This window comes from Aethalodelphis obliquidens, unplaced genomic scaffold (assembly GCF_003676395.1).
Source record: "Aethalodelphis obliquidens isolate GAN/ISIS:26980383/991018 unplaced genomic scaffold, ASM367639v1 scaffold72, whole genome shotgun sequence".
Lineage (NCBI taxonomy): Eukaryota > Metazoa > Chordata > Mammalia > Artiodactyla > Delphinidae > Aethalodelphis > Aethalodelphis obliquidens.
In genome coordinates this window covers 6838274-6855823 of record NW_020838016.1, presented here as the reverse complement: position 1 = coordinate 6855823, position 17550 = coordinate 6838274, and the positions used below count along the sequence as shown (strand labels likewise).

The following is a 17550-nucleotide window of genomic DNA, read 5'->3' as shown; positions in this document are numbered from 1 at the left end:
CCAAGTTGAATAATTCTGATCTGCTTACAACAAAAATAAGGCGGATGAGGATGCCAGTTACTTTTAGATTTGATTTCAACTGTAAAGCATAAAAATGTCATGTATTAAAAAGTCTAGCAGTTAGTGCATATCAGATCACTAGTTGACCATATGATGAAATAAAACACAAAAGTATTCATTAACTTTGCCCTACATACTTTTTAAACCTCGCACTTAATCATAGAAACTTTGAATGTGTTTTTTATAACACATGTATGTGTAAATTTATATACCTGTAAGAATAGGTCCACTATTTCTTATCAATAACTCAAAAACCCAAAAACATTCTGAGAATATTTTATTTGGTGGCAAAACTTGGCCTAAACGCTGAAGTGTTACTATTAGTTGCTTTTATGCCACTTGGTTTGTTTTTATTGCATTTAGTGTTCATGTGTTATAGCAGAATACTGATGTGTGTGACTCTGATGCTGAGGGTATTATGGAACGTATGGTATATGTATTTCCTAAAATCCAAAAAATTCTGAGTTCTAAAGCATGTTATCCACTTTATCAAACTTACCCAAGAAAAAGTTAAAAAAAGAAAAGGGACACCTGGATATTTTCCTACTGGGCACCACTGGATTGTCCAGCACAGTCCATGTTAGAGATGCTGCCCTCAAAACTGTATTTGTGAAACCAAGTTTCTGCTCTTCATATTCTGAAGCCCTTAAATGTGCTCATCTAAGCTTCCTTGTTTTAAAAAGCCCCTTTAGATTCTTCTTAGGGAAGTTAAGGAGATTGAAAAATCTCTCACACTCCTGGAGTCCGTTATGTAACACACTGGTGATGACAAGTTAGTGGCTCAGTGACAGAAAAGAGGTGTATGTGTGAGAGTTGGAGAGGGAGTGCTGACTTGCCAGCACTAAACCCACATTTCTTTAATGTGTTAAGTGCCATTATTATAGCGTTTATTCTTGGTAACAGTGCCTCTCCTTTTTAATCTTTAGGCTTGATGCTTGCCTGGAGCTCTTGATTAGAACTGGACGACTGCCAGAAGCTGCCTTCCTGGCACGGACTTACTTACCCAGTCAGGTTTCAAGGTACAGACTTTTCATTTTAGGAAGAAATGTTTCAGATAAAAACAGAGCCCCTAACAGTCTCCCAATGGTTCTATGATATCTGTAATAGGGTGGTGAAACTCTGGAGAGAAAATCTCTCAAAAGTCAATCAGAAAGCAGCAGAATCCCTTGCTGATCCAACAGAATATGAAAACCTTTTTCCTGGATTAAAAGAAGCCTTCGTTGTAGAAGAATGGGTGAAGGAAACACATGCTGACCTGTGGCCAGCCAAACAATACCCACTTGTCACGGTGAGTGCCTGGGGTGCCTCATCCCGTGTGACTATGGGGTGGAAAGGCATTCACGACTTAAGGTTTTGAACTGCATCACATACATTATGGTTCGACTAGGAGCTAGTATCTGGGATTTAGGCCAAGTTTATAGATGAATTACGCTTTCAGAATATCTCATTTCATCATTGCTTTATTCTCTGATAGCCAAATGAAGAAAGAAATGTTATGGAAGAGGCAAAAGGCTTTCAGCCCTCAAGATCTGCATCTCAGCAGGTCAGTCAGACATGAGAAAGTCTGGCTGAGATTTGGTGATTTTAAGTACCATTTCCCACTTCCTAATCCTCGTCTGCCTTCCCTTCGGGAAAAATTTCAAATTCCTAAACAGATTCCTTTGTTTTTATGTGTGTTTCTACTTGGGTTTTCAGGAACTTGATGGGAAACCTGCTTCTCCTACTCCTGTTATTGTGGCCCCCCACACAGACAACAAAGAAGAAAAGGTACGGACATCATACCCAACTTCCTATTGGACCCCAGCCTCACCCTCCCTCCTCGCAAATGTCTGCAGGATGTGCAGGCCTCTGCGTTTTAAGTGATGTGATCAGTTTCAGAGCAGGGGTTCTGAAATGAGAAAATGCCCCCTTTTGACTGTTGTTTTAGTTCTCTTTGGTTCATGAATCACAGATAACTCTTCTTTAATAACTTTGCTTTAACACAGTACTATATAACTTTGCTTTAACACAGTACTATATAACTCACCCTCTTCCTTTTCTTTGCAGAGTTTACTTGAACTGGAAGTAGATTTGGATAATTTGGAATTAGAAGATATTGACACAACAGATATCAACCTGGATGAAGATATTTTGGATGACTGAATAATGTTTCCCATTTACTCAACTAAACAGATCATTATTATGGACAGGTATTGATCATCACCCTGACCACAGTGCTTTGGACTCTGAGAAACTCCTTAGATTTTTATATGCAGATGCTGTGGCCCACTGGGAGCACAATGCCCTCATCTTCGGAGGAGTTTATGTGCAGCATCTAAATCACAATGTTTCCTTGTTAACTAAGACTGCTGTGCGCTTTGATTTTTTTCATACTGTCATTAAGACCATATCTCATAAAATCTTTTGAATTAATGAAGATACTTCAAAGTTTCCTTTCTGCATAATGAAAATAGGATTCTAGTTTTAGAAGGCTGAGCCAAAACTACACCTCACCTAGGGATCAGCCCGCATTCTCTTTTCTTTGAATAAGTATTTTCAAATACCATCAATCACATTTTTCTTAGAACTGAATATCCGTGCTAAACCATTTTCCTTGACCTCATGGCATTATTCCTCTCTATGTAGCTTTCTTATGCCTTGCCCTGACTTTGTCTGGTAGGTACCCGTTTCTGGAATCAGGGTCTGAAACTCCAGCTCCTCTGACCTCATTAAGCTGGGCTCTACTTAAATTACCGACTGACTGGCCCATTTGGTAACACAGAGAGGCATAGTACTTTTTTTTTCCTTTCTTGTTACACTACTCATCTGACATGATTAGAAAAATTCATAACCAGGCACTAAGATGTACTTCTCAGTTATCCCCTTGTAGCCTAGGAAAGTGAGCAGAGTAACAAGTTTTTCTTTGTATTTCTGATAGAGGCACTACTTGGAACTTAAAAAACAAAAGAAGTAATTTTATAGGGAGGGAACTCCCAATTTTGACATTTTTAAACCACTCAGTATTAACAGAGAAAACTAGCCAGTATTTAGTAAAATGAAATTTATTTAAAAAGTATTTTTAGGAAGCTGCAGAATTGCTAATGAATGCATCTTGATAAGCTTGCAGTGTTAATTCTATATATGCTCCCTTCTGTGCTTCTGTTTCTGCAAAGACCTGTTTAAAAAAAAAAAGTTTGAAAATAATAGAGCATATACTATTGATAGTTTTTAGTTTTGAGACATCACTAACATTTCTGTAGCAGCAAAGGAAAGTCCCAGTTTAAAAAGCCTTCCACATTTCCAGTATTTTTCTGATTACCAAACAATAAGCATACTACATGGACAGAAAACAGTATCACAGTTAAAGCAACACTAATTCTAAACACCAGAGGTATCCAAATATGGATGCCATCTTTCAGAAAAAAATTAAGAAACCTGACATTGCTGGATCAAAATAAAAACCATTAGGTTCAAGAGAAATCTGGAGGATAAGAGTTAGCAAACTGATTTTTCACTTTAAAGAATGGTTTTTTTTTCTACCCCACCGATGATGTCATCATCACTGGTTGTTTTTATCCTTAGTAAGCTTTGTAACTGCTTTGAAGTATGCATGAAGTAATATTGGGATAGAAGCCAGATCCACAAATACATGTCTAACCTGAGCATTAGAATCTAGAGATGAAAATTATACAATGGTCTCCCCTTCCCTTCCTGAAAAAAATCGTCTCTCAACATTTACAGAGACATCTATGTTAGCCCATAGTTTTGAGAGGTATGCAATTCCAAAATGATAGCACAACTAAGGCTTGGTATTATACAAGCACTACCCTCCCAGCTTCTGGACACCTGAACAGGAATGTGACCGAACTGGAGGACAGGAAGCTGCACTGGGGACGTGTACTACCCAGCAGTCCTCCACCATGCCCTGCTGGTGACCTGACCACTTAGTTGCCAGTACTGCAAAAAACAAGGGGGCTACTGCCCCACTGTGTGAACTTCTTGGACTCCAGCAGCAGCTCTGTTTCTACTGTCCAGGCTAAAGAAATATGGTAGCTCTGATCACTCTGGTTCAAGGCCACAAATCTGTTTAGTTACCATTAAATATGACCCACTTAAAAATTCTTTCCAACTCAGTCACCACACAGTAGCTAATGTGAAAAAAAGTCCCTTTACCTTAACTAAATGTAATCCCTCAGCCGCCTGCTTTTTGGCCTCTTGAGCTGACTGGCCATCTGGATGGAGGATGTGATAGAGCTGGACCAAGCTGGTGGCATCATCGACTCTAGAGGGAAAGGGTTTACTGTTAAAAAGGTTTATTGTTTTCTTCTTTTTTAATTTTTGTTTGTACTGTTTTCTTCTTTTGCTTCACAGTCCTATAAATCTGCCAAACTTTAAATTACATTTCAAACTTCCCTTGGGCCAGAAAAAATTTTTTATGGCCTTCAGTTTCATATTTTCAAAGGCACTTTCAGGAATACTGTCTAATTTAGGCTTCATTTCAACTCTGAGATAGGTAGGGCAGGAGTCAATACAGGCAGGGCCCAATTTATGACAGTGAATATATTCTAAATGTGGCTGTATCCTTTTTGGAAGCAGAGCATCATTTCTTGTAGAGACAGCATTCTAATGGTAGATGATTTCCAAGCCAGCCCACATCATCAGCAGATAACATAATCCAACTCAGGGGGGGTGTGACTGTACCTTCATCCTACATAAGCTGGAGGCTGGTGGTCATGGGGATTGCTCAGTGCCACCACTGCAGTGACATCTGCTAACAAATTTTCATTGAGACAGATGCCTCTGTATGAAGCATTTTACGAGTCCAAGGCAAGACTCCCAGGCCTCCTGTATTCCCAGGAATCCATCAGTTAAAAATCAGCATCCTAGGGAAGCAAATGTGCAATTATGCATACCAAACAAAAGGAAAGTCAGGTTCTACCTCAGCAACCTATCTAGTGTCACACAACTATCTATGATGAAGCCATAACAAAAAAGCTCAATTCTTACAGTTTGTACTTACCTTTTGTGAAACCTATAAACAATTTTCAACCTTAAAACTTACCTAGCCTTCCCCAAACTAAATAATCTCTGTGCTCTCACATAGTCAATACCTTCCTACCATTTGCCACCTCAAAGCTGAGAGGGTACATAAAAATAACCCTTCTAATGGCTTCACAGGAAAATTCTATCAAACATTTAGAGAAGAGCTAACACCTATCCTTCTCAAACTCTTCCAAAATATAGCAGAGGGAGGAACACTCACAAACTCATTCTAAGAGGCCACCATCACCCTGATACCAAAACCAGACAAAGATGTCACAAAGAAAGAAAACTACAGGCCAATATCACTGATGAACATAGATGCAAAAATCCTCAACAAAATACTAGCAAACAGAATCCAACAGCACATTAAACGGATCATACACCATGATCAAGTGGGGTTTATCCCAGGAATGCAAGGATTCTTCAATATAGGCAAGTCAATCAATGTGATACACCATATTAACAAGTTGAAGAATACAAACCATATGATCATCTCAATAGATGCAGAAAAAGCTTTTGACAAAATTTAAACCCATTTATGATAAAAACCTGCAAGAAAGTAGGCATAGAGGGAACTTTCCTCAACATAATAAAGGCCATATATGACAAACCCACAGCCAACATCGTTCTCAGTGGTAAGAAACTGAAACCATTTCTGCTAAGATCAGGAAGAAGACAAGGTTGCCCACTCTCACCACTATTATTCAACATAGGTTGGAAGTTTTAGCCACAGCAATCAGAGAAGAAAAAGAAATAAAAGGAATCCAAATCAGAAAAGTAAAACTGTCACTGTCTGCAGATGACATGATACTATACATAGAGAATTCTAAAGATGCTACCAGAAAACTTCTAGAGCTAATCAAGGAATTTGGTAGAGTAGCAGGATACAAAATGCAGAAATCTCTTGCATTCCTATATGCTAAAGATGAAAAATCTGAAAGAGAAATTAAGGAAACACTCCCATTTACCACTGCAACAGAAAGAATAAAATAGAAACCTACCTAAGGAGACAAAAGACCTGTATGCAGAAAACTGTAAGACACTGATGAAAGAAATTAAAGACACAAACAGATGGAGAGATATACCATGTTCTTGGATTGGAAGAATCAACATTGTGAAAATGACTCTACTACCCAAAGCAATCTACAGATTCAATGCAATCCCTATCAAACTACCACTGGCATTTTCCACAGAACTAGAACAAAAAGTTTCACAATTTGTATGGAACACAAAAGACCCCAAATAGCCAAAGCAATCTTGAGAAAGAAAAATGGAGCTGGAGGAGTCAGGCTCCCGGACTTTATACTACAAAGCTACAGAAATCAAGACAGTATGGCACTGGCACAAAAACAGAAATATAAATCAATGGAACAGGATAGAAAGCCCAGAGATAAACCCACGCACATATGGTCACCTTATCTTTGATAAAGGAGGCAAGAATATACAATGGAGAAAAGACAGCCTCTTCAATAAGTGGTGCTGGGACAACTGGACAGCTACGTGTAAAAGAATGAAATTAGAACACTCCCTAACACCTATGCAAAAATAAACTCAAAATGGATTAAAGACCTAAATGTAAGTCTAGACACTATAAAACTCTTAGAGGAAAACATAGGCAGAACACTGTGACATAAATAAAAGCAACATCTTTTTTGACCCACCTCCTAGAGAAATGGAAATTAAAACAAAAATGAATGGGACCTAATTAAACGTAAAAGCTTTTGCACAGCAAAGAGACGATAAACAAGATGAAAAAACAACTCGCAGAATGGGAGAAAATATTTGCTAACGAAGCAACTGACAAAGGATTAACCTCCAAAATATACAAGAAGCTCATGCAACTCAATATCAAAAAAACAAACAACCCAATCCAGAAATGGGCAGAAGACCTAAGTAGTCATTTCTCCAAAGAAGAAATAAATATGGCCAAAAAGCACATGAAAAGATGCTCAACATCGCTAATCATTAGAGAAATGCAAATTAAAGCTACAATGAGCTATCACCTCACACCGGTCAGAATGGCCATCATCAAAAAATCTAGAAACAATAAATGCAGGAGAGGGTGTGGAGAAAAGGGAACACTCTTGCACTGTTGGTGGGAAGGTAAACTGATACAGCCACTATGGAGAACAGTATGGAGGTGCCTTAAAAAACTAAAAGTATAACTACCATACAACCCAGCAATCCCACTACTGGGCATATACCCTGAGAAAACCATCATTCAAAAAGAGACATATACCACAATGTTCTTTGCAGCTCTATTTACAATACCCAGGACATGGAAGCAACCTAAGTGTCCGCTGACAGACGAATGGATAAAGAAGATGTGGCACATATATACAATGGAATATTAGCCCTAAAAAGAAACGAAACTGAGTTATTTGTAGTGAGGTGGATGGACCTAGAGTCAGTCATACAGAGTGAAGTAAGTCAGAAAGAGAAAAACAAATACTGTATGCTAACACATATATATGGAATCTAAAAAAAAAAAAAAATTGGTTCTGTAGAACCTAGGGGCAGGACAGGAATAAAGACAGACACGTGGAGAATGGTCTTGAGGACACGGGGAGGGGGAAGGGTAAGCTGGGACGAAGTGAGAGAGTGGCATCGACATATATACACTACCAAATGTGAAATAGATAGCTAGTGGGAAGCAGCCGCATAGCACGAAGATCAGCTCGGTGCTTTGCGACCACCTTAGAGGGGTGGGATGAGGAGGATGGGAGGGTGATGCCAGAAGGAGGGGATATAGGGATATATGTATCCATATAGCTGATTCACTTTGTTATAGAGCAGAAACTAACACAACATTGTAAAGCAATTATACTCCAATAAAGATGTTAAAGGAAAAATAAAAACCCTTCTAGAGTGGGGTAAAGAATTTCTCAAGACATGGTGACCTTTGAGAGATGCTCTGGGCTCATTCCAAGGCCCAACCACCCTAAAGGCCATGTCTTGGTAGAACTGAGAAGCCAGAAGTGAGAAAGTAAAACTTTCCAGAGGAAAAATATTTTTTAAACGTTCAGTATAAATCTGTTGTGTTTGTTGTAATCTAATAGTCCAGTAAACGTGACAACAAAAGATAACAGTAATTCTCTTTAGAGCATAACCATGTGAACCCATAAAGAGCTTAAATGGGTTTCTATATCTTAGTCATGCTTAGGGCTTCTTTACGTTCATGCTACGGTACAATGCCTGTGTCTCACAGAATAATTTAGCTTCACACCCAGCCCATATCTGAAATTTAAAAAAAAAAAAAATTTACATGTAAAGATTTTAAAGGCATCTCAATTCAAAACCAACAGTGGAACTTCAGTTTAAAATAAATGTGCAGAATCTCAATTCTGGCCTGGGCTCCGTTCACTGAGGACATGCACCCTCTACTGTTTAGCCTGGGATTTGCAGCAAACTGTCCTGTTCAGCATTCCCACAGGAAGTTTTACTTAAGCAGATCAGGAAATTCAGGGAACTCAAAATTCCCTCCCAGTATGCAAATGAACTGCTTCAGAGGTAAAGCATACATGTGATGAGTATTACTATAATATTGCTTATTAGTACTCCTCGATAAAGAACCTTAATTTTCAAAGAAATACATTTTTTAAAAAAAACTTATTCCTTTTTGGCCGTGTTGGGTCTCCATTGCTGTGCATGTGCTTTCTCCAGTTGCGGTGAATAGGGGCTACTCTTCACAGCGGTGCGCAGGCTTACTGCGGTGGCTTCTCGTTGCAGAGCTCGGGCTCTAGGCAAGTGGGCGCAGTAGTTGTGGCTCGCAGGCTCTAGAGCGCAGGCTTGTGATCACACACAGGCTTAGTTGCTCCTCGGCATGTGGGATCTTCCTGGACCAGGGATAGAACCCGTGTCCCCTGAATTGGCAGGTGGATTCTTAACCACTGCGCCACAGGGAAGTCCAGAAGTACATTTCTGTGTTGCTCTAATTTCTTATAAAAAATGTTAAATTCGGGCTTCCCTGGTGGCGCAGTGGTTAAGAGTCCGCCTGCCGATGCAGAGGACGTGGGTTTGTGCCCCGGTCCGGGAAGATCCCACATGCCGCGGAGCGGCTGGGCCCGTGAGCCGTGGCCCCTGAGCCTGCGCCTCCAGAGCCTGTGCTCCTCAACGGGAGAGGCCACAACAGTGAGAGGCCCGCGTAGCGCAAAAAATAAAAAAAAAAGTTAAATTCTTTTTATAATAAAATAATTTCAGAATATTTACATTTGAGAAGCTTTATAAGAAAATTCATTCACAGGAGATGTCACTGCTAATGCACCTAAAGGCAAGTCATTTTTGAGCATCCTCATGACCAGCAGCAGCCTCTTGCTTATGTGGGATGAAGGTATATTTCTGCCCTCTGAATTGGATTACACTACATATGCTGGAGAAGAGGGCTAGCCTGGAAATCACTTACCATTAGGAATGATGTTTCTATGAGAAATGACACTGTTTCCACATGGGCTGTAATTCTTACACAATATGGAACCTTCTAGTTCCAAATGCCTTACCTTTGTGTGAACGATTCAGATTACACGGAGGATAGTCTGAGTCAAAACTCCTTACATTCAAGATGGCAATAATCACTAAGCTCTCTGGTGACTTTCTTACTACAGCCATGTTGGTTTCTTTTCCTTGTTATTTTGGCCTTTCTCTAACTCAACCAATGGAAAGATACTCGAAAACAATCTCCTCAGTTCATCACAAGTTGTAAAGTATTATTTCAGCTAGAAGGCTGGGTGCACACCAGTTGAATGCTAAAATACAACAGACATTCTTTGTTTCACACAACTTTGAAAAAAACCTGTAACCTTTCTAATGCCTTAAAAATCTTGCAAAAACAAGGAGGATCAAAAGCAAGAGTATTTTCATAAATTAAATGACTTTTACTGAAAAGCACCCATCAGAGCTTATGTCTACTTCTTTACATTTCCTATTTAATCCCCTTTAAGTATATGGAAAGTTCACTGGTATCCAGGAGCACCAGTAAGGCCAGGGATAAGTCAATATCCAGCGTATACAGTACAGATCCAAAGCCATTTAACTCTTTCAAAGAATCCAGCCCCGTTTACACAACACAGAAGCAAAGACTGAGAAAACTGGATTATACTGGAAAAACAAACCCATAAACAAACTGAGGTAAGTGAAATCTATCACTGGACAGTACATTGTTATCACTGGAAAAATAACATAGATTAAATACAAGTTTAATGATAATAAGAATTTCTTTACTTACTAAGATCATACTTACAAATCTCTCTGAATCTGGTCAATCAGTAAACCATCAATCTTTTTCTTATTTACAAAATACCAAGCCATTCCACCGAAGTGTCTTGTTGAACGTAAAACGTCATACTTTCCATATTTATCTATATCTTCGTAGGTCTGATGATGAATCTATCCACACAAAATGCAACTTTTCAGAGATATGAAAATAAATAGAAGTGAGCAGCATTACTGGGTATACATCTACTAGCATGTGAGCTGCCCAAGAAAGTATCAGTAAACGAGGTCTACTTATACCGGCCTCCACTATCACTAACCAGCAGATATGATTTAGACCAGCCTCTACTGTCAAAGTATATAGGGCCTGGAACAAGTCTGCCAAACATTTATAGCCAGATCAATTACTCTTCAGCAGCCACGCTCTATTTTTTTTTTTTTTTTTTTTTTCGGTACACAGGTCTCTCACTGTTGCGGCCTCTTCCCTTGCAGAGCACAGGCTCCAGATGCGCAGGCTTAGCAGCCATGGCCCACGGGCCCAGCCGCTCCGCAGCATGCGGGATCCTCCCAGACCAGGGCACGAACCCGTGTCCCCCACATTTGCAGGCGGACTCTCAACAACTGCGCCACCAGGGAAGCCCAGCCACGCACTATTAAGCTCCTATTACATATATATATATATGGACCACTGGAAATAATGGGCCACCACTCCCTTTTTTCCCTATCCAATCAGCTACCCCACACTAACTTACTAACGAATGTTCCTTCAGTTCTTCTAGAGTGATCTTCCTAAATGAGGACTTTGATGAGGGCATTCTTGTGTTCAAAAGGCTGCTGACTGAAGTCCAGATTCATCAGCCTAGCATCTGAGGTCACCTGTGATATGGCCCCATCTACCTTTCTAGCTTAATCTTGAACCACTCCCCTACATATACACTGCATGTACAAGCAAACCAGATGACTGGCCATTTCTCAAGTATACTTTGTTTCCTGCCTGTTGTTCATACTTTCCCCTCTACCTGAAACACCTCTCCTCACCCAACTCCACCAGCCATAATGTTCCCTGCCCTTCCAGAACCCTCTTCAAGAACCCTATGGCCTGAGAGCACGTTGTAACCTTCTCTTAGCACCTAACACCTTAGACCTGCAGTGCTAATTATCTGTATACTTAACTAGCACTCTTCCCCACAATCATTTGTGGACTCTGACAGGGCTCCCTATCCTAGTTCATGCCATAACCTACACCTCCACAACAATACCTTATACATGGAAGGTGCTATATGATTATTTATTAAACTGAACTGTAAGATACATACACTGCATTCTGGCAAATTTCCGTGAACAACTGTTTTCCTGTGTGATTAACTGAAAAAAGAATAGTCTTTGCCGTCAAGTTTGGGTCTTACCTCTACCACTGACTAGCTGTGCAACTTTCAACAAGTTACTTAACTCTCTTAAATTCTCTCATCCTTCAGTCAAGGGTTGTGAGGATGAAAATATCTACCTGGTGTACATCAGGCACTTCATAGGTGTTCAGGCATTTCCCTTCTCTTCCCCCCGTATCAAAGCTTATAACCTAACTCATTGTGCTGGATTAAAAAAATCATACTCTTAATCATACTTAAGCCCATACTTTAGAAACTGTAGAATATACTCACTTTGATATATTCAGCAGAATCTGGCTCAAACTGGGCAACGCAGAGATTGAGGACATCAGCATGCCGGTCCTGGCTGTACATGGTCTAAACCAACACACACAGAATTAGATGAGAAGAACATGAGAGTGCAACACCTGTCCTGACGCCATGCCGGACCTGCCCATCCACACACAGGCCACATCTGTGCCCAGCAAGAGGGATGCAGAAACAACACAGGCTTCGTAACTGTCACACCTGGATTCAAATCCTACCTAAGCCAATTACAAGATAAATAACCCTCCTTATCATTAGAAATGTCTGTTTATCAAAGCAAAAGGCCCAGCAGCACCAGAGCCAACTGTTCAACAAAGAAACCATCAGCGCTACCTCTATGAAACCAAAATCACCTTACCTGAAGATTTTCTTCCTTAAAAATTACTGGTGTTAAAACTCTACGACCTTCTTTTGGGAAATAAACTTGAATCATCCGGTCCCTTTCTTCCCAAGTGGCTTTGCGTAGTGTGCCACTTGGTTCTCTGACGACAATAAAACGCTCCTGAAATAGAAAACGTAGTCAAGGATGAGGCCGTGAGGACTTAATTTTTAGTTCCAGTGTCCCACTAAGCACCATTATAAGAATAACCTGCAATCAACAATATAAAATGCAACCGGGAAACATAAGATGCAATCATCTGTATGATTTCAACGATAATTGTAAGCCTCAAAGACCTGGCGAGATTTGATACTCCCTTCACTAATCACTGCCGTGCCTCTGACAAGCAGAAACCTAAATCAAAGTATGTACTAAATGTGATCTATAGCCTTCAAGTGGGTTCAATACATAAAACGGTTCAACTAAAAAAAGGTGACCTGAGATTCATCTAAATCCATTTCAGAAGAAAGAAATGCTATAAAACCTTTCTGAATTATTTCATTTCCCCATCCTAAAGTCTCACACAGACAGACTTTACTACTTTATGATTTATGTTTAAAGTCCCGGGGATTGAAGGAACAAACCCAAAGGTGTGGAGTCTTAATCCCACACCTCTGCGATGCCTCATACTGGAGACAAAAGTGTCAGAGAGACTGGCTGGTCCGCCTGCCAAATCCCAGGCCACAGGACTGCTTCCTCCACTGAATTCCACCCACTGTGTGTACCACCCAACTGGCAATTTATCACGTGCAGGATTCTTAACACCTCTCAGATATTGTTAATATCGTTACAGAACTGGAAGAGGTCAGGAACTGTGGATTACAATTCTTTGCAACACCCAGAGTGACTTACACAGAGCCTTGCACATAGCAGATAAATGAGACCCATCTGATTAATGTTTAAATTAACCAGATGGTACTGACACTCAACTCTTCAGAGATGTTAAGAGTCTCTGAATGTGTTCTGAGGATAATATAATTAAAACTTTCATCAAGCACTGCAAATAGAAAAAAAAATAGCAGATGGCAAAGTACCACAGTTGTTCCTCAAAAGGATTTTGGTAATTTGAATTCCAAGTTCCTTTCTCCCTCTCAGGTTATAGAATGCTCCCACAACCAGCCTGCACAGCACTGCAAACATATATAAAAGCAAAAACTCTAATTAAAAATGAAACTCTGATCCCTGTTCATTATGTCAGATATACAGGTGATTGATGTACAGACATGGACATTGCTCAAATCATGTCTTCCAACCAAAATCACATATGATAGAAAGATTAGTACAGGGTGGCCCTTTTCCCAGCCCTATCACTAGGCAATATTCTACTGCATTTTGTGGGCTGAACTGTAAATTACTCTTTTACTCTTTACTTGAAAAGGCTCAAACAACAACTAATATATTTTGTAAGTGCCAGAGTGTTCTTTTGGAACTGGCAATCAGAGGAAGAGGAGCTAGACAATAAAAACTACAACAGATGAAGTGGTGCCTGAAAATTATCTGGGGAAACCTGCCATTTTTACTGCAAATTCTGAACAGTGAAAATCCTTCAGGAAGTCTGAGTTTTTTGGGCATCAGCAAGAATTTCCATCTTAAAAAGCTTCAGCTACGGAAATCAGTCTAACTTGAGCAGAATCTCCCTTCTCCTATATTGCCTTGAAGATACTTTCCTATTTGTGGTTTGAGGGTAGGTTTCTGTCTTGTTCTGTCTCAGCACACCTGTCTCTTTTTCTGCAGTCAATCTGGAAATACTGTGTCCATAATCTGTAAGGAAATGGTGACATGATGATGTGGTGCTGGTTTGCATTTTTCTTCTTTATGCTGTATCTGCCAGGTCTCACTCAGTCGCAGAAATTCTGGTTTGGAAGATTCAGAGACAGCTGGGTCACACGATGTTGACCCTCGTCCCTCAGGCCCATCTCTACACAGTATTTCAAATAAAAATCATTTTGCAATTAGACATACACTTACCCGGTGTGGTATGCTATATGATATATCAGTAAACACATATTTGGCTGTTTCTGTTCCTTCCAAAATCTTATCTTCAGCTAACACGTCATTTATTGGCGCTCGCTCTTCCAGAACTGGTGGCATTTTTAATCGGACTTTAGCCGCCTCGACTGCCTGTCTTGTAGCCTAATGAAATAAAATATTTCTTGGGAAAGCCGCAAGGTTACAGACCAAAAGGATCACCTGACAAAAGCAGACACTAATGAAAAATGCTAAAGACTTCAAAGAGAAGAGGCTGTAGCCATGAATAAGTGGGCTCCTGGGCCCTGGTCTTTGCCTCTGTGGTGTGGCTGACAGCACTAGCTACAGGCTTAACCACTCTCAAAACAGCAAAGGGATGCTCTAAGACAGAGCCAGGCCACAAAAGCTGCCTGAAATAGGACAAAGGATTTCACTTATTGGGTGCTTACTATGTGTTTAAATATTTTGTATTAAATTTGGCTCATTTAATGCCCACAACTACCTTATGAGCTAAGTGCTACTGTTATGTCATTTTATGAGACAGAAAATAGAGGCACACAAACGTTAAGTAAATTGCTAAGAAGCTGCAGCACTAGGATTTGAACCCAGGCAACTTAACTCCAGAGTCCCTGCCCTTAACCACTGAGCACACTGCTCCATGCCATACTGTTAACGGTGGTTACCTCTGAGAGGTGAAAGGGGCCCTTCGTGTGATATGCTATTGGGTATTTGAATTTTTTGCTATGACTCTTAATTATTTTTGAATTAGAAAGAAGAGCTATTGCTCTTCACATATTCATACATCAAAGCATTTTCCACAAAGCACTCAATACTCACGACTCCAGGAGGACTCTTGCCTGGAGTTGGACGCTGTCCAGAAGGATCTCATAATCTCACCAAAGCCTCAGCCTCAAAGTACTCACAACAAATGTTCCTCTAGGAAGGAAGCTGGAACAGGCAGCACAAAGGGAGGCTGATCAAGCTGGTTCTGGAGCAGAGGCGGCTCTGCCGGACAGCCAGGCCTGGACCACACGCCCAGTCTGCCTAATTTTGGCCATACCCCCTGCTCCTCTCTGCCTGCCTGCTCACATTTCTTTTCTCACTTCTGTGCCTGCAACTCCCCCTCACTAGCACCTGTGGAAGAGCAGCTACCAGCGTCTGAAGGGGTCCTGGAAATCTTGTTTAATCCTTTAAAGGAAGGTATTATACCAATATTCTTACATTCACATACCTCTTCCAACTGTGCCTGGGTCATTAGCTTATACGTTGGTGGCTTCGCTTCTTGTATAGCTGGCTTAAAAATCTTCTTCAGATCTAAGCCTGTCATCTTGATGAGTATGCTTTGGACTTCCTCATCCATAAAGGTAGGTTTCTTGATCTTTGAGCTACTAGATTCTGTTAAAATGAATTTTTAGTAAATAAGATGTCAAAAATGACAAACCAATAAGACCTCTAAATAGAAAAGTCAACAATAAAAATTATTAACACAAGGTCTACCTCAGTATGCATAATACTAATACCTCCAAGATTCCTTCATTCATTCATTTAAAATTACTGAGCATTCACTATGATAAAGATACAGTTTCTGTCAAAAAGGCACTGAAAGTCTAGTGAAGAAAGCAACATGAAAAAAGTAGCTAATGCAACATTAACAACAATCATGGTTACTACCATCTACAGAGTTGTCTCCTATATGCCACTCATTACATACATTTTCAGGAATGCTTACAACAACCCACAAAATACTGATATCCCAGTTTTGTAGATGAGGATATCGGATATTGGAGTCTTCCTAAAGACAACTAGCTATTAAATGATAGAGCCAGGATTTAAACTGCAGTTTATCTGATGCCAGAGCCTAGATCAATTCCACTCTTCCATTACATTCCTTAGAGCAAGTGCTACATAAAAGGAAGGTACAGGGGGTTGTGTGATTACAGAGGCAGAAACTAAACATAGCCTGGGAGCAGAGAAGGGCATGGTAGGGTCAAAGAAGGCTTCCCAGGCGCCTGAATAGAGCAGAGAAAAAGGGAAGGAAATTCTAGGCTGAGGGGATCCAGCTAGGAAAGAGGCCCGGGTCACTGGACATGACACTGAAGAGGTCATGTGGCATCATGGAAGAAAGCTGGACGGAAGAGGAGGAGACTCAGATCTCAGCTCTGCCTTATGCAGCTTGCCTATCCCTTTGCCCAACCTCCATTTCCATTAAAAAAAAAAGCCATTCCTTCCCAACCACCTCTTCCTCTGCTAGTCCTATAAATGCTGGCGTCCTGGTGTCCCTCAGGATTCTGAACTACATTCTTCTTTTCTCCCTTCTCACAGTCTTGATGGATGATCTCCTAACCTCCTATAATTACTTCTATATGCTGGAGACTCTACAATCTGAATCTCCAGCCAAGATCATCTTCCATCCAACTACCCAATGGATATCTCACATGCAGTTCAATGCTGCCAAAGCAGAACCCATAATTTCTCTCCTGTCACAAACCTGCTTTTCCTATTATCCTTAGCACCATCCAATAGGTCACGTGGGCCAGAAGCCTACAGTCATTCTTGATTTCTCCTTTACCCTCCACATCTAGCCAACAGCAGGAGTAATGTTAGCAGCTGACACTTGTTAGATATTTACTATGTGCCGGTACTAACTACTTTACATACTTGGCACGTTTAATCCTCCTAACGACCCCACAAATACTATGATTATCCCCATTTTACAAAAAAGGATACTGACACAAAACATACTGCCTGTTACACCTCATAAATCGGTCTTTAAGCCTCCATTTCCCACTGCCACTACTCTAGTCAAGGCCATCCTATCTCTTGCCTTAGCCTCCTAACCTATCCCCCTGCCTCCATTCTGACCGTTCTCCACAGAACAATCACAGTCATCTCTTAAAAATGTAATTCAAACAACAGAAAAGATTAACAAAGAGTTCGTTCATTGAAAAGATAAGCAAGATTGACAAACCTTTAGCTAGACCAAGGAAAAAAGAGGATCCAAACCAACAAAATGGTAACTGAAAAACACATTACAACTGATACTACAGAATTTCAAAGGATCATAAGAGGCACGAACAACTATATGCCAACAAACTGGACAACCTAGAAGAAATGGAAAAATTCTTAGAAATATACAATCTACCGAGACAAAATCGGGAAGAAATAGAAAATCAAAACAGACCAATTACTAGTAAGAAGACTGAATCAGTAATAAAAAATTCT

The 17550-nt window shown here is 40.3% G+C and overlaps 2 protein-coding genes across 5 annotated transcripts in view; one reads left to right on the top strand and one right to left on the bottom strand.

The window, feature by feature from the left end:
* Nucleotides 1-2480, top strand: part of COPB2 (coat protein complex I subunit beta 2) — a 30853-nt gene extending 28373 nt beyond the window's left edge. The window contains exons 18-22 of the mRNA XM_027091728.1: nt 987-1079; nt 1168-1348; nt 1535-1603; nt 1756-1827; nt 2107-2480. Of these exons, the coding sequence (XP_026947529.1) occupies nt 987-1079; nt 1168-1348; nt 1535-1603; nt 1756-1827; nt 2107-2202 (511 nt within the window). The 3' untranslated portion in view covers nt 2203-2480. The remainder of the gene's footprint in view (nt 1-986; nt 1080-1167; nt 1349-1534; nt 1604-1755; nt 1828-2106) is intronic.
* A 603-nt stretch (nt 2481-3083) lies between these two features.
* Nucleotides 3084-17550, bottom strand: part of MRPS22 (mitochondrial ribosomal protein S22) — a 29052-nt gene continuing 14585 nt past the window's right edge. For 2 of the 4 annotated variants that reach the window (XM_027091730.1, XM_027091729.1), the window contains exons 2-8: nt 15560-15723; nt 14329-14493; nt 12340-12483; nt 11949-12032; nt 10319-10464; nt 4213-4321; nt 3086-3214 (exon numbers count right to left, since the gene is read on the bottom strand). In XM_027091730.1, coding sequence (XP_026947531.1) covers nt 3119-3214; nt 4213-4321; nt 10319-10464; nt 11949-12032; nt 12340-12483; nt 14329-14493; nt 15560-15723 — 908 coding nt within the window. In that variant the 3' untranslated portion in view covers nt 3086-3118. Of the gene's footprint in view, nt 3215-4211; nt 4322-10303; nt 10465-11948; nt 12033-12339; nt 12484-14328; nt 14494-15559; nt 15724-17550 lie in introns of those variants that run through there. The other 2 variants (XM_027091731.1, XM_027091732.1) reach the window with 2 other exon arrangements.